At 49.5% G+C, this 26262-nt stretch overlaps 1 protein-coding gene across 1 annotated transcript; it reads right to left on the reverse strand.

The window, feature by feature from the left end:
* Positions 1–275: 275 nt before the first annotated feature.
* On the reverse strand, positions 276–25979 carry PI4K2A (phosphatidylinositol 4-kinase type 2 alpha). The gene is made up of 9 exons (XM_069754027.1): positions 25475–25979; positions 11637–11837; positions 8047–8178; positions 7228–7381; positions 5283–5344; positions 5098–5197; positions 3826–3959; positions 2300–2359; positions 276–1320 (listed from the first exon to the last, which is right to left on the reverse strand). Exons 1-9 carry the CDS (start codon positions 25850–25852, stop codon positions 1159–1161), a joined length of 1383 nt encoding a protein of 460 aa, XP_069610128.1. The 5' UTR covers positions 25853–25979; the 3' UTR covers positions 276–1158.
* Between the last annotated feature and the right edge of the window lie 283 nt (positions 25980–26262).

Consider the following 26262-nt stretch of genomic DNA (forward strand, 5'->3'; position numbering starts at 1 on the left):
AGTGATATTGGTTTACCTGGTGAAAATAAACAAGTGAGATGGGAATATATTTGGTTTTTATTAAGTTGCCTAATAATTCTGCACAGTCATAGTTACCTGCACAAACAGATATCCTCCTAAGATAGCCAAATCTAAAAAAAAAAAACCACTCCAACTTCCAAAAATATTAAGCTGTGATATTTACTCACGTGAGTAATGAAGGGCAGACACTGGCCACTTTTGACCTGAGGATGGGTCTTTACCATGTTGGTTGTGATCAATAAACACACGACACCTTTACCTTTTACCGGTTAACATTTATTAAATCTGCCATAGGGTTTAGGTTAAAAAGGACGTCGCTTTAGCAGTAGCCTCTCTCCTTTCTTTTCACAAATCACAAAGATTTGCAGAAACTATAACAGATTTTATGAAGAAAGCTAAAACAAAAAAACAGTCCTATCAGTTGCTTAAAAATATATATAATACAACCCTCATTGAGGGTTTAGAAACTTAAGCTTTGGAATAAGTGCAGGGATCGTGAGCGTGACGCTGTGCATATTCCCCCCAATACACACAGGGCGGGATGCGTTGGTAGACAGCACGGCTAGCGGTGCATGCAGTACCCTCGGCATCCATCAGGTGGCAGTCTGTACATTGCGCGGTTTAACACTGTAGAACATGCACGCGTTAAATAATCACCGATGTGGCACCTCCGGTTCCAGCCATTTTGTTGCAAGGCTAATGTGCATGACTCGGTTATTTCAAGTTTACTTTATGGAAGAGACATGTGCCCTGTGGACTTTCACATCCAGTGGAACTATAAGTTCCAGCAATCTGTTGTAAGAGAAGGGGCCCCGGGTGCTAGGTGTAATACAATGTAGTGTGGACGTTTTCCTGTGTTTAGGCATTGCTTGGATGGACTTGGAAATAGGACAATTAAGGGGAAAACTCTTCCCGTGTTTTGGATGTGGGGATTACGCACTGGTGTCCCCAATGCCACATGCATGCACCCGCCATACACTCCGTGGCAGTGACTTCATTTATACCAGGGCCCCCAACACCCACTTGTCAGTTCTCATCACATTTCTTTTTTTTTTTGTCTTGTGACGTATCCAAGAAGCAGCTTTACAGCTGCACACTGGCACCGTCGTGGCCTTTCCATACAGAGCGCCGGCGGGATTACCACCAGGAGAAGAAGGGCTTGCGGCTCTGGAAGCTCTGCGTGTACGACTCGCTGCTGCTCTTCTGATGGGACCGCGCCGTCTCCACTATCACCGGAGGGGTCTGCACCAGCTGCAGGGGGCTCTTCCCATCCTTAAAAGCCTGAGTCAGGTTGAGGATCTGGGGAGAAAAAAAAAAAAAAGTGAGGAATAAAATCTCACTGCAATACAGGATTACTCCCATCATCTGTGTCGGCCTCCTTTCTGACTAATATTGAGGCAGATGAGTGCACGGGTCAGTCCGGTACCATATATCCTATGAGAACAAAGGGTTGGACATGCTGAAATCTGACATGCTCGATCTCGGATTCCTTCAATATTTGCCCTTTTCCACCATGTTGTGTGCCCCTAGAAAATGATCTATTCATGATAGATATATATATATATATATATATATATATATATATATATATATATATATATATATATATATATATATATATATATATATAATATTATATATATACTTTTTTTTTTTTTTTTGTTAGATGAAAAAAAATATATATAATTTTACAGAGAGGTTACACAGAGGAAACCATGTCACAGCTCACTGCTTTTTTTCTTTATAATATTATGTTAACCATGGTCAAATGAACATAAAGATCTCTGGAGATGGACCTTTAACTTTGAGATTATTGATATTTTTTTAACAATTTTAGTTCTCAAGTCCTCAGACAGTTCTCTTCTCCTCGTTCTGTTCTCCATGCTTAGTGTGACACACAATGCAAACATTGAGACAACTTCTCCCCATTTTTTATCTGGTTTCAGGTGTGATTTTTTTATATTGTTCACACCTGTTACTTGCCACAGGTGAGTTTGATCGAGCATCACATGCTTGAAACAAGTTGTTTACCCACAATTTTGTCCGGCCTATTTTTGGAGGTTCTAGAAAATGAAGTATTTCTCCCAGAAAATTATGCATGTTTTGTAAAAAAAAAAAACAACTATATATAGATAGATACACATATATACACACATACGGTGAGCTGTGACATCGTTTCCTCGGTGCAACCACTTAGAGGTTATGGTCGCTATTGGCTGAAAGCTGAAGCGCCTAAGGGGTTAATCTATAGCATAGAAGTAAAGGTAATAATACTCACCTGCCCCCTCATAACCGCTATCTGCTTGTGGAACTGTCCTCGGTCAAAGCCGGCATCTTTCTATAGAAAACAGACATTAACATTACAGTATTGTAGCATCACAGTGATGACAACAAGGGGTTAAGGTCATACCCATTAATACACTGCAGAATGTCCCCCCTCAAAAAAAATGGTTCTAGACAGGGGGTAGAGTCAGACACCCCAACAAAATATTAGGTAGGCCTTATCTGCCACGCCGCACATAACCTGTGTCCCCAAACAGGACGCACAGGGATCGTTTACTATAACACATGGCAGATCCATCTCTACCGATTTCCGTCAGCTCTCCTATTCCCAGGATGCCAATCACATGGTCAATGGGTGCCCCGAATAAAGGGGTAGCCGGGGGTATCCAGTGTATGGCGATAGTGATGAAATGTCCCAACAGGCCTTTCCTGGCCAAGTGAATGGGCCATTCGCCAGTGTTCATCCTGAGCCCCCTGGTTCATAACCAGAAAACTAGATCTGCTTTGATACATGGGTAAAGTAGGAGACAGGATAGGAAATCAATAATAGTTAGGGATCATGAATAGCTGGGTGATAACAGAGGCGCAGACCCCGAATATAATAAATGCCGGGCGGTGTCCCACCGTGGGGAGAGTCATCTAGCCTTCTTATAGATTGGTTTTAGTGGTGATTCTCGGCTACAAAGTCTGTTTTTTTTTTCTTTTTGAAGAACAGCAATCTCTAAATGAGATGAACGGTTCACTGTAAACCTTACAGAAATGTACGATGCGTGGGAAGCAATGTGACCGGCGGAGAACAGAGGGTCGTATTGTGAGCCGCGGCCGGACACTTTCCTCTAAGCGGCTGATGAGATTACAACTTTCAGGAGGTTTCATAATACATTTTGGCATGTTTGGTTTCTCCATCCTCTATGTGTCACTGTACATAGTCTGCAGAGGGAGTCCGTTTTCTCCCAAGCTGTTTTTTGACCACATCAAAGTTTTACTTTGATGTAATCCAATAACTACATATTTTTAGGATTACATAATTTATTGATCCAAATCTATTATTTTAGTACGGAAAAATAGGAAACAAAAATGCAACTCCGCCAATGTTACTAGCAGCAATTTTCTGTTCTAGACCGCACCATATGAATACCATGTCGAATTTAACGTGTGTGTGTGTGTGTGTGTGTGTGTGTGTGTGTGTGTGTGTGTGTGTGTGTGTGTGTGTGTGTGTGTGCGCGCATGGTGTGCCTGCGTGTCCCCGCATTTCCAGACCTGTCATTTTTTTTGTGTATCTTGTTAGTACGTCCATCGAGGTGGCCGTATGGGTGCTCATTTTATCCACTTTATAAGTCTTTTATTATATATATATATATATATATATACACATATATATATATATATATATATATATATATATATATATATATATTTATTTATTTATTTATTTATTTATTTATTTTTAAATGTTGTTGTCATTTCCTTACAAAGTAAAAATTGGGAAAATATAGTGGGAAGTTCTGGCAGTTCTCTAACCTTGAAAAGCTCATAGAGATCTTCCTCCAGATCTTTGACAAAGTTGGGGTCTGATATTTTCGGAAGGATAAGTTCTTTGATTTCCTGGGAAAATGGCACTTTGGCTTGTGGTAACCATGCCCAGTAGAAAGGATCTAAAAGAGGAAGAGGACAAAAAGAAAAAAAAAAAAAAGAAAAACATTAAAAATGCACAACTATTGCCTATACTTTGTATAGGAAAGTATATACCTTAACCCCTATTTTTATTATCATTATTGATTTTATGTTTTCTTCCTCCACTTTTTTCCCCCCCAACAGCAGTTTCTGTTGACATCATCGCATGGGAGCCTGTGGCCTGCGTTTTGCTGGTCTAATTGTAGTTTTCACTGACGCCATCCACATTACATTATAAATTTTACAGAAAAATGCGGAAAAAAAATCCAAGTGTGGTGGAAAAAGGAAAAAAAAAAAAAAAAGTCGGAAATCTGCAATTGATTTTTGGGTTTTGTGTTGCACGGCGTCCATTGTGCGTTAACATGACCCCAAGGTCAGTACTATTGTGGCGATACCAAACTCGTATAGTTTTGCTGCGGCTTTTTTTTTTTCATTATTATTTTAGTGGCTTAAAACAAATTATGATGGTTGTAAAAAAAATTAAAAGTGTGTGCGTTTGTGTGTGTGTTTGTGTCACTTTTCTGAGACTTCTAACTTTTTTGTTTTCTCACTGGTGGACCTGTGTGACGGCACGTTTTTGGGTCTCCACCAGCTGCCATAGTGAACTATCGGCACTCCACAATCACATTGCAAGGGGGCTGATGGGCACTCGAGAAACCCACCACCAGGATTGTGTCACTTATATACCATAATCGGACACAAACAGCAGCATTTAAGTGGTTGAAAAGCAGCGATCGGAGTTGGCTCTGATCGCTGCTGTTAGAGTCCGGTGTCGGCTGTATAACTTCCTGTCTTAGCCCGATTCATATAACATTTAATGGATAAGTGATAAACACTAGATCGGTGAGGGTCCAACCACTAGGACCTTCTTCAATAACAGACCCTGGTATCCCCTTCTGCTCCATTCAAACTCCTCCTAGCCCCGGTCTAGGAGAACATTGATGGACGAACCTGGGTCCCCTGTTCTGGCAATCAGTAGGGTTCCTAGCACTTGGGCACCCACCAATACAGAATCACTCCAGAATAGTCCGATAAAGGGTTAAAATAAATTATTTTAGGGTGTTAAAATTTATGCAGCTACTTAACATTTTCTGTAAGGTTTTAGAGGCGCAGACTTACAGGCTCTCCAGGAATCAGGGTGCTTGAGCGGGAAGGCCAAACCGTTGTCTATGGCAGCAATCTTGATGATGGGTTCTCTTACCAAGACCCAATCTGAATCCTAGGGAGAAAAGCACGGTTACAAAAACCTAATCGGAACTTTAGTAAATGCTGCAGACATCCATACAAACCCCTGACGTACGGACCCTGGCCGCTGCGTTCTCCATGGGATAGTCGTACTTTATCAGCCAGTTGTCATTACCTCGATCTAAGGAAAATGCAAATACAAACAAACATCAGCGAGTCGTGCGCGTTCATTGCCGACCAAGGTCTGCGCGCGTTCATTGCCGACCAAGGTCTGCGCGCGTTCATTGCCGACCAAGGTCTGCGCGCAATCATTGCCGACCAAGGTCTGCGCGCGTTCATTGCCGACCAAGGTCTGCGCGCGTTCATTGCCGACCAAGGTCTGCGCGCGTTCATTGCCGACCAAGGTCTGCGCGCGTTCATTGCCGACCAAGGTCTGCGCGCGTTCATTGCCGACCAAGGTCTGCGCGCCTTCATTGCCGACCAAGGTCTGCGCGCCTTCATTGCCGACCAAGGTCTGCGCGCCTTCATTGCCGACCAAGGTCTGCGCGCCTTCATTGCCGACCAAGGTCTGCGCGCATTCATTGCCGACCAAGGTCTGCGCGCCTTCATTGCCGACCAAGGTCTGCGCGCATTCATTGCCGACCAAGGTCTGCGCGCATTCATTGCCGACCAAGGTCTGCGCGCATTCATTGCCGACCAAGGTCTGCGCGCATTCATTGCCGACCAAGGTCTGCGCGCATTCATTGCCGACCAAGGTCTGCGCGCATTCATTGCCGACCAAGGTCTGCGCGCATTCATTGCCGACCAAGGTCTGCGCGCATTCATTGCCGACCAAGGTCTGCGCGCATTCATTGCCGACCAAGGTCTGCGCGCATTCATTGCCGACCAAGGTCTGCGCGCATTCATTGCCGACCAAGGTCTGCGCGCATTCATTGCCGACCAAGGTCTGCGCGCATTCATTGCCGACCAAGGTCTGCGCGCATTCATTGCCGACCAAGGTCTGCGCGCATTCATTGCCGACCAAGGTCTGCGCGCATTCATTGCCGACCAAGGTCTGCGCACATTTTATGTATTTCTGATCTTTTTCTCCCTCTTTCTTTACTGGAGATACTTTTGGGATATGGATAGGACTCAGCGGTGTCGGTGTTCCCTAGTGACTTCACTGAATAGTGATTGCACAATTCATTGCCAGGGACTGGGCGATCCGGTTTCGGATATCAGTGATCAGACCCCCAACGTAACAGACATTTATGCCATCCTCAATCTATGAAATCGGAAGTAGAAATCTTCCATACATGAGCTAAGATCATGGGTCCACTGTGGTGCTGGAGGACTGACAGCAGTTCCTGAAATTAAAGGGGTATTCCATAGATATATAGCAGATATGGGACCCACCAAAGAGATCTGCATAGATTTTGAAAGCAGGGTCGCGTCATGCGCTGCCATCAGCAGAGAAGTGGTCCGAATTTCCATAAAAATGAAGAGGAATAATGACCATCTCTCCACTGACATTGGCGCACGTCAGGTCCCCACTGGTTGGATTTGCATCCACTCTACATTCATGGCATGTCTCGTGGATATGCCATAAGTGTACAAGATTGGAATACCGCTCTAATGGACGTTCACAGATTTTAACGGGATGTCTTATGGAGTTAGCATCAAATTTACGGGTCAACAAGTAGAGGTGGAGTCGTATGCAGACCGGTCACATCGCAGTGAGTGAAGATATTGCAGGTCATTGGGGTCCTGACCACCAGGAACCTCCATCGATCCAGAGAACAGGGCTCTGGAATGTCATATCAAAATGGAACAGTAGCCGCAACGTGCGCACCTTTGTGGTATAGGGGGGCTTCTGCAAAAAGCTGAGGCCATCTCCAGCATTAACAGACAATGAATGGAGCGATGGACCACATGTGCAGCCCCGCTCACACAAGGCATTTCAGAGCCACATCTTTAGGACAGGTGGGGGTCCCAGAGGGTTTGCAGACCACCATTCATCCTGTGGATAGGCGATCACTTTTAATAACAGGAACAGTTCTTTAACGAGTCACTTAGTACAGGTACCTGTATTCCGGATGATGTAATCTAATACCACCAGCCTCTCGAACTGGAGCTGCAGCTGGCGATTAGTGTTTTCAGGGAGAGGTTCAGCCTCAAACCTCCGGAGCCAATAATCCGCGTCCTTATAGCCTTTAACAAACAGCTGGAAGGAGCCAACCTGCAGAAAGAAAGACAGAATGAAAACTCATTAGAAAAATGGAAGAGACTCACTCAAAGTTTCCTTTTACTTTTCGGTGGTCAGTACCGAGGCGGAAGAAACGTCCAAAAGGGAAATGACGGGCGCAGAGGAACAGCGTCGATCTCTATCAAGTCCAGAATGTTTTTTCGTTCGTCTTAATCTAATCGGTATTGTTTTTATTAAATTATATATATTACGTAGAAGTACACATACATATTATATTTAATATAATATATTTTTATGTATTATTTGCATGACAAGTTGAAGGTTGTGCTTTTTTTTTTTTTTACATTCACACATTAATGGTTGGATTAACTGTCATTTACACAAAAAAAAAAAATTCTGCTGCAGTTTTTATTACGTTTCTTTGAGGGTACACCCCGGTCATGAAAACTTGATGCTACAAATTAATTTTGTCAAGTTGTGGCAATACCAGAATGTGTGCGTTTCCTCCATGATTTAGGACTTCTGTTATTCCCATCATGAGAAATAACGGCGCCCCACTAGGATCACTGGTCCCTTCCATCGGAGAATCCTCGGAGTCGCAGTGATCAGATCCCCAGTTTGATATTAATTATAAGTCACTTTAATCTGATCCCGTCCCCACTGGGCAGCGAGACAAGTCCCCGCTTTTTCTACCTTACCTTAGGAGGCAATCCGATCCGATTAAACCGCTGACCGACTTTTGGCACTTTTTCCAACGCCAGCCGCTTCCCTCTGGACTTCACTCGGTCTATGGCGCTGTAATTGAAGGTTTCACTGGCTAAATACACAACCTGTAAAGTGAGCACAAGACAAGTGTGAAGGTCCACAAACGACTGCTACTACCAGCCACCCTAGTGATACACGTTCGCTCGAATACTCGCTTGAATTTTCAAAAGCCATCCACTATTTTCTATTAGGGAATTCTCTAAAGTTGAAGACCCTCATGTATTAGTTAGAGCAATGTTTATTACACGATTCTCTACTGTACGAGCAGCGAAACTATGGATTCTCTTCTGTACGAGCAGCGAGACTATGGATTCTCTTCTGTACGAGCAGCGAGACTATGGATTCTCTTCTGTACGAGCAGCGAGACTATAGATTCTCTACTGTACAAGCAGCGAGACTATGGATTCTCTACTGTACAAGCAGCGAGACTATGGATTCTCTACTGTACAAGCAGCAAGACTATGGATTCTCTACTGTACAAGCAGCGAGACTGGATTCTCTACTGTGCAAACAGCGAGACTATGGATTCTCTACTGTGCAAACAGCGAGACTATGGATTCTCTACTGTACGAGCAGCGAGACTATGGATTCTCTACTGTACGAGCAGCGGGACTATGGATTCTCTTCTGTACGAGCAGCGAGACTATGGATTCTCTACTGTACAAGCAGCGAGACTATGGATTCTCTACTGTACAAGCAGCGAGACTATGGATTCTCTACTGTACAAGCAGCGAGTATGGATTCTCTACTGTACGAGCAGAGAATATGATTCTCTACTGTACAAGCAGCGAGACTATGGATTTTCTACTGTACAAGCAGCGAGTATGGATTCTCTACTGTACGAGCAGAGAATATGATTCTCTACTGTACAAGCAGCGAGACTATGGATTCTCTACTGTACAAGCAGCGAGACTATGGATTCTCTACTGTACAAGCAGCGAGACTGGATTCTCTACTGTGCAAACAGCGAGACTATGGATTCTCTACTGTGCAAACAGCGAGACTATGGATTCTCTACTGTACGAGCAGCGAGACTATGGATTCTCTACTGTACGAGCAGCGGGACTATGGATTCTCTTCTGTACGAGCAGCGAGACTATGGATTCTCTACTGTACAAGCAGCGAGACTATGGATTCTCTACTGTACAAGCAGCGAGACTATGGATTCTCTACTGTACAAGCAGCGAGTATGGATTCTCTACTGTACGAGCAGAGAATATGATTCTCTACTGTACAAGCAGCGAGACTGGATTTTCTACTGTACGAGCAGCGAGTATGGATTCTCTACTGTACGAGCAGCGAGTATGGATTCTCTACTGTACGAGCAGAGAATATGATTCTCTACTGTACGAGCAGCGAGTATGATTATGTACTGTACGAGCAGCGAGACTATGGATTATGTACTGTACGAGCAGCGAGACTATGGATTCTGTACTGTACGAGCAGCGAGACTATGGATTCTCTACTGTGCAAGCAGCGAGACTATGGATTCTCTACTGTGCAAGCAGCGAGACTATGGATTCTCTACTGTGCAAGCAGCGAGACTATGGATACTCTACTGTACAAGCAGCGAGACTATGGATTTTCTACTGTACGAGCAGCGAGTATGGATTCTCTACTGTACGAGCAGAGAATATGATTCTCTACTGTACGAGCAGCGAGTATGATTATGTACTGTACGAGCAGCGAGTATGGATTCTCTACTGTACGAGCAGCGAGACTATGGATTCTCTACTGTACGAGCAGCGAGACTATGGATTCTCTACTGTACGAGCAGCGAGACTATGGATTCTCTACTGTACGAGCAGCGAGACTATGGATTCTCTACTGTACCAGCAGCAAGACTATGGATTCTCTACTGTACAAGCAGCGAGACTATGGATTCTCTACTGTACAAGCAGCGAGACTATGGATTCTCTACTGTACAAGCAGCGAGACTATGGATTCTCTACTGTACAAGCAGCGAGACTATGGATTCTCTACTGTACAAGCAGCGAGACTATGGATTCTCTACTGTACGAGCAGCGAGACTATGGATTCTCTACTGTACGAGCAGCGAGACTATGGATTCTCTACTGTACGAGCAGCGGGACTATGGATTCTCTTCTGTACGAGCAGCGAGACTATGGATTCTCTTCTGTACGAGCAGCGAGACTATGGATTCTCTACTGTACAAGCAGCGAGACTATGGATTCTCTACTGTACAAGCAGCGAGACTATGGATTCTCTACTGTACAAGCAGCGAGACTATGGATTCTCTACTGTGCAAGAAGCGAGACTATGGATTCTCTACTGTGCAAGCAGCGAGACTATGGATTCTCTACTGTGCAAGCAGCGAGACTATGGATACTCTACTGTACAAGCAGCGAGACTATGGATTTTCTACTGTACGAGCAGCGAGTATGGATTCTCTACTGTACGAGCAGCGAGTATGGATTCTCTACTGTACGAGCAGCGAGTATGATTATGTACTGTACGAGCAGCGAGACTATGGATTATGTACTGTACGAGCAGCGAGACTATGGATTCTGTACTGTACGAGCAGCGAGACTATGGATTCTGTACTGTACGAGCAGCGAGACTATGGATTCTGTACTGTACGAGCAGCGAGATTATGGATTCTCTACTGTGCAAGAAGCGAGACTATGGATTCTCTACTGTGCAAGCAGCGAGACTATGGATTCTCTACTGTGCAAGCAGCGAGACTATGGATTCTCTACTGTGCAAGCAGCGAGACTATGGATTCTCTACTGTACGAGCAGCGAGTATGATTATGTACTGTACGAGCAGCGAGACTATGGATTATGTACTGTACGAGCAGCGAGACTATGGATTCTTTACTGAACGAGCAGCGAGACTATTAAACTGTCACATGATTTTGCAATGGGTCATTCACTACAGAATTATAAAGAGGGCTTGGATGCCTTTCTTCAAAAATATAATATTACAGGTTATGGGCTCTAGATTTTGTTGATTCAGGGAACTAGTCTGATTGCCATATGTGGAGTATGTTAGGTTATAGGCTGAAGTTGATAGACTTCCCTCAACCTTACAAAACCAGGACACTACTGATTTAATGCACACCTGTCAAATACTTCATTTTCCCTGTGGAGGCACTGCAGGGAAATAGAACACATGTGCCCGGGTTTCCCCACAGATTACGGCTGGGTGCCATGTGAACCTTTGCATGAAGGGAGGTTTTCTAAACCCTGTTAACAGACAATGATTTCCTACTGCTTGGGCATTGACCTGGTGTCCAAATGCTTAGTCCACTCCTACATATGAGTGAGCTAGGTGGGTTTAGCTTGGCAGCAGCATCGGATGACAAGATTGTACTGCACCCACCAAAAAGAGGCCACCGTGAAGTGGCAAGTGGGCTCATGCAGTTTGACCAAAATGCAACTTTTCTTCCCAGAAGAAAAACATTCAAACCTCCTGCAGACTGTTGTGAAATGCAACTTTCTGAATAACTGTGCAGCTGCAGACCACGATTAGCACTCGAAAAAGGAAAAAGTGACATTACCCTCGTCCGAGGAACAATATTGAGCTCCAGTTTTTGGTCTACCAGACTGGCTCCGGCCTCGGACAGATACCCCTGGTTCAGAACGAGACAGTCCCTCCCGAAGCAGCACGGGCAGCACAGCTTCTGCAGCCACTTTGTCCACTTGGGGTTCAGCTGACCGTACGGCTCCTCCGTTTTCGGTTTGAAGACTGCGATTATTTCCTAGAAGATAAAGGACAACGTCAACTATATTACGCCTTATTATATCACTATGTATTTATATGGAGCCATCATCTTCCAAGAGGTTCAACAGATTCTGAAAACATATCCATTAAAAGAAAAGTAGAAAACATATTAGTGTCCCGTCAAAAAGAGTTTACAATCAAAAAGTATTGGACAACGGAGACATGAGGGGTGGTGATGTCGTCTGTATGAAAGGTTGGGGCCTTTATACTTTTCAAACCATGAATGAGCGATCACTTGGCATATTGGAGGGTATGTGATGAGCACTTCCATCAGGATGATCGAAAAATGAAAGTCCTGCTGCTTGACTCTGCACCGTACCCACCCGAACAATGAAAGTCCTGCTGCTCGGCTCTACACTGTACCCACCCGAACAATGAAAGTCCTGCTGCTCGGCTCTACACTGTACCCACCCGAACAATGAAAGTCCTGCTGCTCGGCTCTACACTGTACCCACCCGAACAATGAAAGTCCTGCTGCTCGGCTCTACACTGTACCCACCCAAACAATGAAAGTCCTGCTGCTCGGCTCTACACCGTACCCACCCAAACAATGAAAGTCCTGCTGCTTGGCTCTACACCGTACCCACCCAAACAATGAAAGTCCTGCTGCTTGGCTCTACACCGTACCCACCCAAACAATGAAAGTCCTGCTGCTTGGCTCTACACCGTACCCACCCAAACAATGAAAGTCCTGCTGCTTGGCTCTACACCGTACCCACCCGAACAATGAAAGTCCTGCTGCTTGGCTCTACAGCGTACCCACCCAAACAATGAAAGTCCTGCTGCTTGGCTCTACACTGTACCCTCCCAAACAATGAAAGTCCTGCTGCTTGGCTCTACACTGTACCCACCCGAACAATGAAAGTCCTGCTGCTTGGCTCTACAGCGTACCCACCCAAACAATGAAAGTCCTGCTGCTTGGCTCTACAGCGTACCCACCCGAACAATGAAAGTCCTGCTGCTCGGCTCTACAGCGTACCCACCCAAACAATGAAAGTCCTGCTGCTCGGCTCTACACTGTACCCACCCGAACAATGAAAGTCCTGCTGCTTGGCTCTACAGCGTACCCACCCAAACAATGAAAGTCCTGCTGCTTGGCTCTACAGCGTACCCACCCGAACAATGAAAGTCCTGCTGCTCGGCTCTACAGCGTACCCACCCAAACAATGAAAGTCCTGCTGCTCGGCTCTACACTGTACCCACCCGAACAAGGATAGTCCTGCTGCTTGGCTCTACACCGTATCCAAAAATTCAATCACTTAGACTTTTGCTAGGTCCAACAAGTTTCTGCAATTTTTGATAAGAGGAGTAATACTGGGCTATTCTCGTCACCTAAAATCACAGAAATCCTGAAAGAAAGCAAAAGCCGACACAGAGTGTGCTCTGTCCTCACATGTCAGCAACTTACTAAATACAATTAACATATTCATAGTCAGCGCTAAACACGTGCGACTTTTCTCATAAGCGTCCGAGGTATGTGCTGAAAAGCACCAGGAAAATGCGACGTCCAATATTCCCATTCACAAAATTAAAATTACATAAAGAATTATAGGGGGCTCAGAAAAATCAACCAAGCAAACTAATAACACTAAGGATTTATTACTAAGTGAACGCCGGTTTCTTGGGGTAAAAGCGTCAAAGCTTTTGATGCAAGATACAATATTACCTAAGAAGCTGAACCTGCACAACCTGGACCAAAAGTCATGGGATTTCCATGTGCGAGTTTGTCACAGTTTGCCGGCTATGGGGCATCAGACCGGTCAGAGGGGTCATGCCGACCCCTGTCCACTGCCAAAAATGCCTATGATTGCAATAGGAGCACCAGAGCTGGACCACGGAGCGACGGAAGAAGGCGGCTTGGTCTGAGGAATCATGTCTTACATCATGAGGATGACCGGGCGCGTCACCGACCCAGAGAGAAGGTGGCCCCAGGATGAAGACCAGCTGGTGGAGGCAATGTGATGGGGCCATGTTCTGCTGGAAACCTCGGGTCCTGGCATCAAGACGTAAAAGAATTTTGGACATGTAGTCATGTTCTATACCCAAGCGTGACGTCCTCGATTTGAAAATCCTCGTTGACTGCATTCCGTGCATTTTACACAAAATTTTACTAGAAAAACTAAAGTAGAACATGTAATAAATCCTGGAGACAAGCTTCCTATTGTGTACGGAGGCAACGCAGGACCCATGGCTGAAGAATGAGCAGCCGGCCCCGTGATTGATTAGTCAGTAAGACAGAATACACAATATGGGCAAATATCCTAGGACATGCCACCACTGAATTCTGGTTTCTCATTCAGTCCCATTGCCCCAAGTGCATAACTGCTGCCCCCCGGTATATAATCTGCAGCCCCCGCTGTATAACATCTGGCCCCCCGTCCCCAGTGTATAACCTCCGGCCCCCCACCATGCCGTCTGCCTTTACCAACAAGTCTGTTCATGACATTTCTTTACTCATCACCTGTGATTGATATTATTTAGAAGTAAAAGGCACCGCAGCAACTCAGCCACAAAGTAGAGACCCCGTAATATTACAGAGAGGGGTCACCGAGTGCTGCGGAGCAAAGGGTAGAAAAGTCACCAACACTTTGCGGACCCCATAACTGCAGAGTCCAGACCTCCTCTGGTATAACATCAGCACAAGCACTGTGTGCCCCCGCCGGGAGCTTCATGCAGCCGTACATCACCAAGCACAATGCCGAGCGTCGGATGGAGTGGTGTAAAGCCGCCACCACTGGACTCTGGAGGAGACGTGTTCTGTGCAGTGACGGATCTCACTATCTGGCATCTGATGGAGGAGGCTGGGTTTGGTGATTCCAGGAGGACGTTTACCCCCTGACTGCATTGTGTCCCCTGTACAGATAGTGGAGGGGGATAATACTATGGGCTGTTATCATGGGGCGGCCTTGGCCCTTAATTCCAGTGAAAGGAAATCTTAATTCTTCATTACAAGACTTTGTGGACAATTTTATCTTCAGCTTTGTGGGAACAGTTTGGGGTTCGCCCTTTTTTGTTCCCCAGGACTGTGCCCAGTGCACAAGCTCCATTCAGACATGGAGGGGGAACATGAGCACAGAGCTCGGACCTCAAACCCATCCAACAACAATAATAGAGATTGTAAACCCGGACCCCCAACATCAGGGTCTGACCTCACAAATGCTCTGCTGGATGAAGGGGCAAATATTCCCAGACGCCACCAAAATCTTCTAGAAATCCTTCCCAGAAGAGTCATTATATGTCAGCAGAGGAGCGACTCATATTAATGTCTATGGATGTGGACTAGGAGGCCATAAATGCTCCATAGGTATCCTGAATGGGAGGTGTAGGACCTACCATTCTACAAATCCACCACTGTGCCTCTCGGACTATGTAGAAAGCTGCACCTTATTCAATCGGAGCCTGAGAGACCACTTTGCCTTTGCACAATATTCCCTTGCACCCAGCAATTCTGTGGGATGTGATAATCTCTGATCTTGGAGAACATAGAAAATGCCAAAATCTTCCAAAGATCAAAAAAGATCAGAGCACAAAGAGTGAAAACCCAACATCCATTGGGCCGTAGAGCCGAGGAACACACCCAAAAGAATCAAGGACCATTAATCGTGCACCCATCCCCTGGCAAATGGCTCCAGGAGATCGAGAGATCTAATTCCAAAAGGTGGACCTCTCGAATCATGGTAGACCAAATGGTCATTAATGTGAAATTATCATCAAACTGGCACATAAATTACGGTTGTCACCTGTCACCTCAAAAATAAAGACTGAGTGAACGGAAAGAACGTGGGATGAAATCGAACCCAACGGCATCAGTAAAGCGCAGAAACAGCGGCTCCGCTTCCAAATTCAGAGTTTCCTTTACTTAAACATGACCGGCTGTTTTGTTATTCTAAATAGGAGCTGTAGATAGCGGAGGATCGATTCCGACGGAGGCGATAGGCGGCGATCCAAAAATCAATAACCAGCGACCGAAGGTCCGGATAAAAGAAACGACAATAGGAACTCAGCAGATCCAGAACAGCGATAACGCAGCGACGCAACCAACAACATTACCGAGGAAAGGCGAAACAGGAGCCTGGGTAAGGCGAGAAAGCGGGCGATAGAAAGCCGAGACACTCAACACTTTCACTCCGCAACCTGAAGACACCAGCGTGAGATAGAAAGGGAAGGTCGCTCGGCTGCTCTGGTTTCATGGCGCAAAGAAAACGGCTCCGCAGCCCAACATAAGACGTGAGAAGAAGGGACATCTGCGGGAAATATGCCAGAACAGAAATGATACTTCACCAGGAATAATGGAAACCGTCAGCGAGCTCCACCCAAAAACTAATGTCTATTGGAAGTCCTGGGGCGGTGGGAGATATTGCAGGAAAATGCTTCCTACAGGAGTGGTTTTTCTATATCAAGCCTGATGTGAAAACAGAACCCCCCAAACTATCACCCCTGACACTGAGGGCTTGGCAGAATTAAAGGGAATCTATCAGTAGGATCAACCCTGCTAAGGCATGTAGGTCATAGGAAGCTGAGTAAACTGACACATTTTTTCTTAATATGTAAATGAGCCATTAAGATCTATGGGCCGGACATAGATCTCCCTGAGAATCTGCCTTCAAAGCTTATTTGAAATAAAGGAGGGGGGCTTTACTAGTGTGAGACATGTAATGACCGACAGTCTGCTCTCAATCACACATAGTTCTGCAGTGAGATCAGAGCAGGCACGCTACGGCCCGGCAGAGCAGGCACGCTACGGCCCGGCAGAGCAGGCACGCTACGGCCCGGCAGAGCAGGCACGCTACGGCCCGGCAGAGCAGGCACAGCAGAAGTGAACTTTGTCTCATTATAAACATTTATGGCAGCACTTGTCCTCTCATAGTGCTGGCAGTTCTGCTGCAGACCTGTGCTCGATTATAACCACCACAGCAGAGGTGAACCATGTCTTATTACAAACACAAAAACAAGTTGTCAGCTTATTTCTCTGTAATAAGACATCGCATCATAGCAGATATCAGAGTATCATTTTATTCAACTTTCTATGACCTACATGCCTATATAGATGGCTTAAGAGGGTTCATCCTACTGATAGATTCTCTTTAAAGTTAGTCATCTATAGATCTGGAAAATGATCACTCAAAGGCCTCTAAGGAGTTTGCAGACCTTCACTTGATGGCTTTGCCCGAAGTCACTGGCAGATCTTCATTTAAGGGCCTTCAAAAAAATGTCTGGTAGCAGAACCTAGTTAGAAGGGTTACATCTAAGGGCTGGCCACCATTCACTCAGCTTTCACCTAAGGGGCCAGCTGCAGACCCAACCGCAAGGACTTTCATCTAAGAGGACAGGATGGTCCAGGACCTCACTCAGGAGCCTTCACAATGAGATGTCAAAAGAGGGTCTTCATACAAGGATTTTTATCCAAGGGTCTGCTGGACCAGCATGGTAACAATTGGGTTGTCCAGCTTTCAGTATCACCCTTAACAGTTGGGGGCTGTTGGATGTTTTCACAGGAGTTTTCGTCTAAGGGGTTTAAGACCCTCAATTAGGGTCTATCATCTGAGCTGCTAGATACTTGCAAATGAATGGGAGGAATAAGGCTAAGCAACAGCATGTGTGAAAAAGACTTGGGTATACTAAAACTGAACATGAGTTAACAGTGTGATGCAGCAGCAAAAAAAGGGCAAATACAAGTCTGGGATGTATTAACAGAAGCATACGGTCTAGGTCACGTGAAGTCATTATTGCCCTCTACTCCTCTTTGGTCAGACCTCATCTGGAATACTGTGTCCAGTTTTGGGCACCGCATTTTAAAAAAAGACATCAACAAACTGGAGCAAGTTCAGAGAAGAGCAACCAGAATGGTGACCGGTCTGCAGACCATGTCCTATGAGGAACGGTTACAGGATTTGGCAATGTTTAGCTTGCAAAAAAGAGGACTGAGAGGAGACTCAATAGCTGTCTACAAATATCTGGAGGGCTGTCACATTGTAGAAGGATCATCTTTATTCTCATTTGCACAAGGAAAGACTAGAAGCAATGAGATGAAACTGACTGGGAGGAGACACAGATTAGATATTAGGAAAAACTTTTTGACAGTTAGGGTGATCAATGAGTGGAACAGACTGCCACGGGACGTGGTGAGTTCTCCTTCAATGGACGTTTTCAAACAGAGGCTGGACAGACATCAGTCTGGGATGATTTAGTGAATTCTGCACTGAGCAGGGGGTTGGACAAGATGACCCAGGAGGTCCCTCCCAAATCTATCATTCTATGAATGCTGGGCATGTGATACACTCTCCTCCATAAAGCATGCCACTTTGGTTCTCCGTGGCATCTAGACCAGGGTAATGCAATCTTCCTCAGCCGACACTAGAATACCGACATCCTGAGCGCCTCTTGTTACTACTTGGCTCCCGCGATGTCATGACTTCAAAATATGTCATGACAACATGGGGGCCTAGTTACCACAAGAGGCGCTCAGGATGCCCGAGGGGGTCTGCTCAAATTTGGCTGCCACGGATTATCGATGTGGACACCAAATCTTTTGCTCATCTCTATTAGTCAAGGATCCAACTAATGAGATCATTACCAACCTCTTCTAGATATTTTAGAGAAGGGACCCTTGGAAAGGAGGGGGTTAATGTAGACCCTTTTGTCAATGTATAGCACTCCTATAAATGGTGAGGGGATCCTATGGTGGCCTGGCACACAGACGTAAAATAGTGAAATAAAACGTGAACGTCACATGGTTTTTGCACCCATCTCCCCTCCCAGGGGTCATCTGCCGCCACTTTGGCACAATACAACAAGGGAATTAAAATGCAAGAGTCCGCAACCTCTCAGGACGGCTCCTATTACTGCTCCATAAACTACCGTAAAAGTCACTTCAGTTTCCACTCCTATTTAAAAGCACAAAAAATGAAGTAAAGTCTCAAGTATCGACTGAAATGTACAAGGTTTATACAACGTATGTACAGTATACGCAGGAAACAGTGTCGCTTTCTGCTATCACAGCCACCCAAAAATCCCTGGACCTTACTGAACTATTCCTAAACCTCATGAAGTCTTATAAATATAGGGGACTGTTCATCTGATGATACCAGGAGCCATGTAACAGGAAGTTCTGGATGAGCACAGAGCTTGGGACCGTGCACCCTACTGTCTATGGAAAGTCCTCACTTTCCCCTCTGTCCTAGTTCACTTGCAGCCATGAATAATTGAGAATGAGACGTCAGAGCGACCGATCCTTCAGTGACAGACGGGGAGCAACCATGAAGGTGTGCGCAAGAATCCTGGGAATGTCAAACAGGCAGAGGCGACTGTCTCCGCACTCATGTCAAGTGCATTGCAAGGAGATGACGCAAAGGATGGACACGTGATCTGTCATCAATCACTGAGAAGCCCCCACCTCCTATCCACCCAACTCCCATCTGGATCTACGACCGGCCCAAGTAGAACATACAGATGTTGGCATCTCTGAACTCTCCTTACTGTGGCCCTAGGAGATTGGCTCGAAATGTTAGCATAAATCTATGCCAGGTCACAGCTCCTGTAGATTTCAAGGGGTATTCCGGTTGAAATTAGTTATCACTAGAGATGAGCGAACCGGACAGTTTGTGTCCAGGGGTAAAAGCGGAACACGGATTTCTCCGAAAGACCGTTGCAATGTTCAGAGTTCCGGGGAAGTGACAGTGAAAGAGAGAAAATGTTGCTTTGGCAACACTAATATTTTGGCCCTGCCAATAAAGCCTATTTGATTTGAAAGAAGCAAAAAAAGGAGGACCAGAAGGGTAACAAAAAAGGAGGACCAGAAGGGTAACAAAAAAGGAGGACCAGAAGAGTAACAAAAAAGGAGGGCCAGAAGGGTAACAAAAAAGGAGGGCCAGAAGGGTAACAAAAAAGGAGGGCCAGAAGGGTAACAAAAAAGGAGGGCCAGAAGCCAAAGAGAGGGCCAGAAGAAAAAAAAAAACACGACAAGAAGAACAAATGACAAGAGAAAAAGAATTTTACAGCTCAAAAGTTTGGGTTCTGGTACCCAAACTGAACTTTGGAATAAAGTAGAGTACCAGAACCCGAACTTCCATGGGCCCACTCATCCCTAGTTATCACCCATCGACACCTTACCAGAACAGGGCACTTTCAACCAAATTAGTAGTGTATGTCGCAATGCAGACGCACAACCACCGCGCCATTCATTCCCCATGGGACTGTTGCTACTCTGCACTTGGCTTTCTCCAGCAGTTTTCCATTGAATCTCTGCACACAACCAGCACCTGTCTCCGTTATTGGACTTTCCAATACTATTAGACTGTGGCAAAACTGCCGATCGCTGATCACAAAGAGCCGTGATCCAGTCGTAGGACTTGAAATCTCTGGTTGCTGTTCGGCACGACCATCTGCCCATAGACCCACAATGCGATTTCCTGTTGGGCAACTGCTAGTTATGTGACTCCCAGGTACAGTAATTTACCATTCAGACACAATTCCTAGCACTCAGAGAAAAGCCGGTGTAAGACGCAGATGCACAGTGACAGGTTTTCTTTGCATTTTCCCGCATTTTCTGCCGGCTGCTGTGGTCTGGTGACATTTACGGTATATAATTTCTGTGTCATGTAGACGTGCACGCCACATGCAAAGGCACCGACACACAGCCGACGCCATCGGGAGAATTCTCTCATTATGGAGACAAGTACAGAGAATGATACCGGGATCAGAGCTGAGGAGCCAGAATGACATCAGTCCTGAATCTGACACTCAGGCAGTGCGGGAACCTGAAGATCATGAGCCCCAATGTGAAATCTCATACAGGCCCCCAGCTATCACAGGTCATTAATAGCACTGAGCTTCCATATAGGCCAAAGGGACTGCAGGGTCCAAACCCAGGAGTTGTGTGCACCAACAGCTACTGGGCATCCAGAGCAGAACTGTCTGCCATTAAATGGGAAACGTCCTCTGTGCCACCAGCTAAAGGGGAATCTAGGAGGTCCATATGCCGCCAACTAATGAGAACCAAGTACCTATCTATGCCGCCATCTATCGTAAATGTGAACCAAAGATCTCTGTGTGCTGTCAGCTAATGTCATGTGTGCCGTCAGCTAATGCCGAATCCAGATCAGCACCATGTCACCAGTTAGAGGGGGACCAAAGAGTCCTGTGGGCCACCAGGCAAAGGGAAAGCAAGGACCCACGTATGCAGCCTGCCGAGCATGAACTCGGGACTCTTGAGTTGCCCAGTAAATGAAAACCCAAGACTCTTGCGTGCCACCAAATACAGGAGAACCCAGGAGCCCCCCATGCCTCCAGATAGATGTGAACCGAGGAGTCCTGCGTGCCACCAAATACAGGAGAACCCAGGAGCCCCCCATGCCTCCAGATAGATGTGAACCGAGGAGTCCTGTGTGCCGCCAGCTACAGGGGAACCAAGGAGCCCTCGATGCCTCCAGATAGATGGGAATCGAGGAGTCCTGCATGTCGCCAGCTACAGGGGAACCCAGGAGCTTCTGGTGCCACCACATAGATGGGAACTGAGGAGTCCTGTGTGCCGCCAACTACAGGAGAACCCAGGAGCTTCTGGTGCCACCACATAGATGGGAACCGAGGAGTCCTGTGTGCCACCAGCTACAGGAGAACCCAGGAGCTTCTGGTGCCACCACATAGATGGGAACTGAGGAGTCCTGTGTGCCACCAGCTACAGGAGAACCCAGGAGCTTCTGGTGCCGCCACATAGATGGGAACTGAGGAGTCTTGTGTGCCGCCAGCTACAGGAGAACCCAGGAGCCCCCGATGCCTCCAGATAGATGGGAACTAAGGAGGCCTGTGTGCCACCAGCTACAGGGGAACCCAGGAGCTTCTGATGCCGCCACATAGATGGGAACTGAGGAGTCCTGTGTGCCGCCAACTAGAGGAGAACCAAGGAGCTTCTGGTGCCATCACATAGATGGGAACTGAGGAGTCCTGTGTGCCGCCAGCTACAGGAGAACCCAGGAGCCCCCGATGCCTCGAGATAGATGTGAACCGAGGAGTCCTGTGTGCCACCAGCTACAGGGGAACCCAGGAGCTTCTGATGCCGCCACATAGATGGGAACTGAGGAGTCCTGTGTGCCGCCAACTACAGGAGAACCAAGGAGCTTCTGGTGCCATCACATAGATGGGAAATGAGGAGTCCTGTGTGCCGCCAGCTACAGGAGAACCCAGGAGCCCCCGATGCCTCCAGATAGATGGGAACTAAGGAGGCCTGTGTGCCGCCAACTACAGGAGAACCCAAGAGCTTCTGGTGCCACCACATAGATGGGAACTGAGGAGTCCTGTGTGCCACCAGCTACAGGAGAACCCAGGAGCCCCCGATGCCTCCAGATAGATGGGAACTAAGGAGGCCTGTGCGCCACCAGCTACAGGGGAACCCAGGAACTTCTGGTGCCGCCACATAGATGGGAACTGAGGAGTCCTGCGTGCCGCCAGCTACAGGGGAACCCAGGAGCCTCCGATGCCTCCAGATAGATGGGAACCGAGGAGTCCTGTGTGCCGCCAGCTACAGGGGAACCCAGGAGCCCCCGATGCCTCCAGATAGATGGGAACCGAGGAGTCCTGTGTGCCACCAGCTACAGGAGAACCCAGGAGCCCCCGATGCCTCCAGATAGATGGGAACCGAGGAGTCCTGTGTGCCGCCAGCTACAGGGGAACCCAGGAGCCCCCGATGCCTCCAGATAGATGGGAACCGAGGAGTCCTGTGTGCCGCCAGCTACAGGGGAACCCAGGAGCCCCCGATGCCTCCAGATAGATGGGAACCGAGGAGTCCTGTGTGCCGCCAGCTACAGGGGAACCCAGGAGCCCCCGATGCCTCTAGATAGATGGGAACCGAGGAGTCCTGTGTGCCGCCAGCTACAGGGGAACCCAGGAGCCCCCGATGCCTCCAGATAGATGGGAACCGAGGAGTCCTGTGTGCCACCAGCTACAGGAGAACCCAGGAGCCCCCGATGCCTCCAGATAGATAGGAACCGAGGAGTCCTGTGTGCCGCCAGCTACAGGAGAACCCAGGAGCCCCGATGCCTCCAGATAGATGGGAACCGAGGAGTCCTGTGTGCCGCCAGCTACAGGAGAACCCAGGAGCCCCCGATGCCTCCAGATAGATAGGAACCGAGGAGTCCTGTGTGCCACCAGCTACAGGAAAACCCAGGAGCCCCGATGACTCCAGATAGATGGGAACCGAGGAGTCCTGTGTGCCACCAGCTACAGGAGAACCCAGGAGCACCCGATGCCTCCAGATAGATGGGAACCCAGGAGCCCCCGATGCCGCCAGCTACAGGAGAACCCAGGAGCCCCCGATGCCGCCAGCTAATGGAGAATGCCGATCAGCCCTGTGCTACCAGTTAAATTAGGAGAGGGGCCCCGCTGTATTGCCAGGTACAAGTCAACCGAGGAGGCTTGTATGCGGACGTCCGATGCACTGCCACTTAATACAGATCCCTATTGAACAGGGTGGTATAAAGGGGGAACTAGGGGCCCGAGCAGTGACAACAGGAACTTCAAAATCACAAAACATCCGTAGCACAGTGTGAGAATCAGCAGACGCGGAGATGCAGCCGGATCACAGGGCGACCGTGTGACTCAGAACACATGATACAACCAGGGCATGAAAACTTAGAATGTCCTCAGTGGGGCGGTGTGGAACACCGCAGCCGGACCGTGGAACACCGCAGCCGGACCGTGGAACACCGCAGCCGGACCGTGGAACACCGCAGCCGGACCGTGGAACACCGCAGCCGGACCGTGGAACACCGCAGGGGGGCCGGAACAGCCGGACCGTGGAACAGCGCAGCCGGACCGTGGAACAGCGCAGCCGGACCGTGGAACAGCGCAGCCGGACCGTGGAACAGCGCAGCCGGACCGTGGAACAGCGCAGGGGGGCCGGAACAGCCGGACCGGGGAACAGCGCAGGGGGGCCGGAACAGCCGGACCGGGGAACACCGCAGCCGGACCGGGGAACACCGCAGCCGGACCGGGGAACACCGCAGCCGGACCGGGGAACACCGCAGCCGGACCGGGGAACACCGCAGCCGGACCGGGGAACACCGCAGCCGGACCGGGGAACACCGCAGCCGGACCGGGGAACACCGCAGCCGGACCGGGGAACAACGCAGCCGGACCGGGGAACACCGCAGCCGGACCGGGGAACACCGCAGCCGGACCGGGGAACACCGCAGCCGGGCCGGGGAACACCGCAGCCGGGCCGGGGAACACCGCAGCCGGGCCGGGGAACACCGCAGCCGGGCCGGGGAACAGCGCAGCCGGACCGGGGAACACCGCAGCCGGACCGGGGAACACCGCAGCCGGACCGGGGAACACCGCAGCCGGACCGGGGAACACCGCAGCCGGACCGGGGAACACCGCAGCCGGACCGGGGAACACCGCAGCCGGACCGGGGAACAGCGCAGCCGGACCGTGGAACAGCGCGGGGGGCCCGGAACAGCGCAGCCGGACCGTGGTACAGCGCAGCCGGACCGTGGAACAGCGCAGCCGGACCGTGGAACAGCGCAGGGGGGCCGGAACAGCCGGACCGGGGAACACCGCAGCCGGACCGGGGAACACCGCAGCCGGACCGGGGAACACCGCAGCCGGACCGGGGAACACCGCAGCCGGACCGGGGAACACCGCAGCCGGACCGGGGAACACCGCAGCCGGACCGGGGAACACCGCAGCCGGACCGGGGAACACCGCAGCCGGACCGGGGAACACCGCAGCCGGACCGGGGAACACCGCAGCCGGACCGGGGAACACCGCAGCCGGACCGGGGAACACCGCAGCCGGACCGGGGAACACCGCAGCCGGACCGGGGAACACCGCAGCCGGACCGGGGAACACCGCAGCCGGACCGGGGAACACCGCAGCCGGACCGGGGAACACCGCAGCCGGACCGGGGAACACCGCAGCCGGACCGGGGAACACCGCAGCCGGACCGGGGAACACCGCAGCCGGACCGGGGAACACCGCAGCCGGACCGGGGAACACCGCAGCCGGACCGGGGAACACCGCAGCCGGACCGTGGAACAACGCAGCCGGACCGGGGAACACCGCAGCCGGACCGGGGAACACCGCAGCCGGACCGGGGAACACCGCAGCCGGACCGGGGAACACCGCAGCCGGGCCGTGGAACAGCGCAGCCGGGCCGTGGAACACCGCAGCCGGACCGGGGAACACCGCAGCCGGACCGGGGAACACCGCAGCCGGACCGGGGAACACCGCAGCCGGACCGGGGAACACCGCAGCCGGGCCGGGGAACAGCGCAGCCGGACCGGGGAACACCGCAGCCGGACCGTGGAACAGCGCAGCCGGACCGTGGAACAGCGCAGGGGGCCCGGAACAGCGCAGCCGGACCGTGGTACAGCGCAGCCGGACCGTGGTACAGCGCAGCCGGACCGTGGAACAGCCGGGCACTCTGTAATAACAGTCAGTCTGTAATAACACGTTCTGCCGTTTTCTAACCTATCTCCCACATCTATGTAAAGTCTCTGCTTGCTGCCAGTGACTGGAAACTCCATGGATGGAAATCCTTTGTGGCCGCCGCTGTGGTAAAGCTGGGGCCATTCACTGACAGCCAGCAGAGCTGGGACACAGGCCGGCCCCGCCGCTCACCTCCTGCTCGTCCTTCACGAAGTAGCTGCCGCTGGAGCCCTGGTAGATCCGCTCCGGGAAGATCCCGCGGCTGATCGCCCGCTCCGCCCGCCGCACCACCTCCCGGAACTCCGGGTCGTCGGGGAAGCAGTTCTTGTCCCGGCGCTGGGAGCGCTCCAGCAGCGGCTGCCTCTCCCGCTCTGTGGGGGATCCTGGAGGAGAAGGGGCCGGGGCACACTGCGGGGAGGACTGCGGGATCCGGACCACCACCCCCGGGACGATGGGGGGAAGGCGGGCGGCGGGGCTGAGCTGTGCCGGGGCCACCGGAGGCGGCGGAGCCTGGAAGGTGTAGTCTGGCTGCTCCCGGGCCGGAGATACCAGCGGGCTGCTCTCGTCCATGGCGCACGCAGACACCCGGAGAGGGGCGGAGCCTGAGGGGAACAAGTGCCCGGGCACCGCCGGTGACAGCAGCCGAGCAGGTGACAACCAGCTGACTCACAGCCACTGCAGGACACTTCCGGGACTGGCAGCCAATGGGAGCGGGCTGGGGGCGGGGAAATGAGCTTAACCCCACCCAATCACTGCAGGTTACAGTCCGAAGTCGTTTGCCCTTTTTAAAAATGGCCGCTGGTCCTCCCAGTTTTCATCTCCTCTCATAGAGGTTGTAAACGTCTTCATTGTCCGCTTTACGTTTTGCAGAATATAGGGAGCGATTAGAGAGACGTCTAATTTCACGTTCGTTTGTTTTTCCTATTTCCTGAGGTCGTCCAATCACAGTGGTCCACAATAAACGTTGTCGTGACAACGGC

This window comes from Ranitomeya imitator, chromosome 2 (genome assembly GCF_032444005.1).
Source record: "Ranitomeya imitator isolate aRanImi1 chromosome 2, aRanImi1.pri, whole genome shotgun sequence".
Taxonomy (NCBI): Eukaryota; Metazoa; Chordata; class Amphibia; order Anura; family Dendrobatidae; genus Ranitomeya; species Ranitomeya imitator.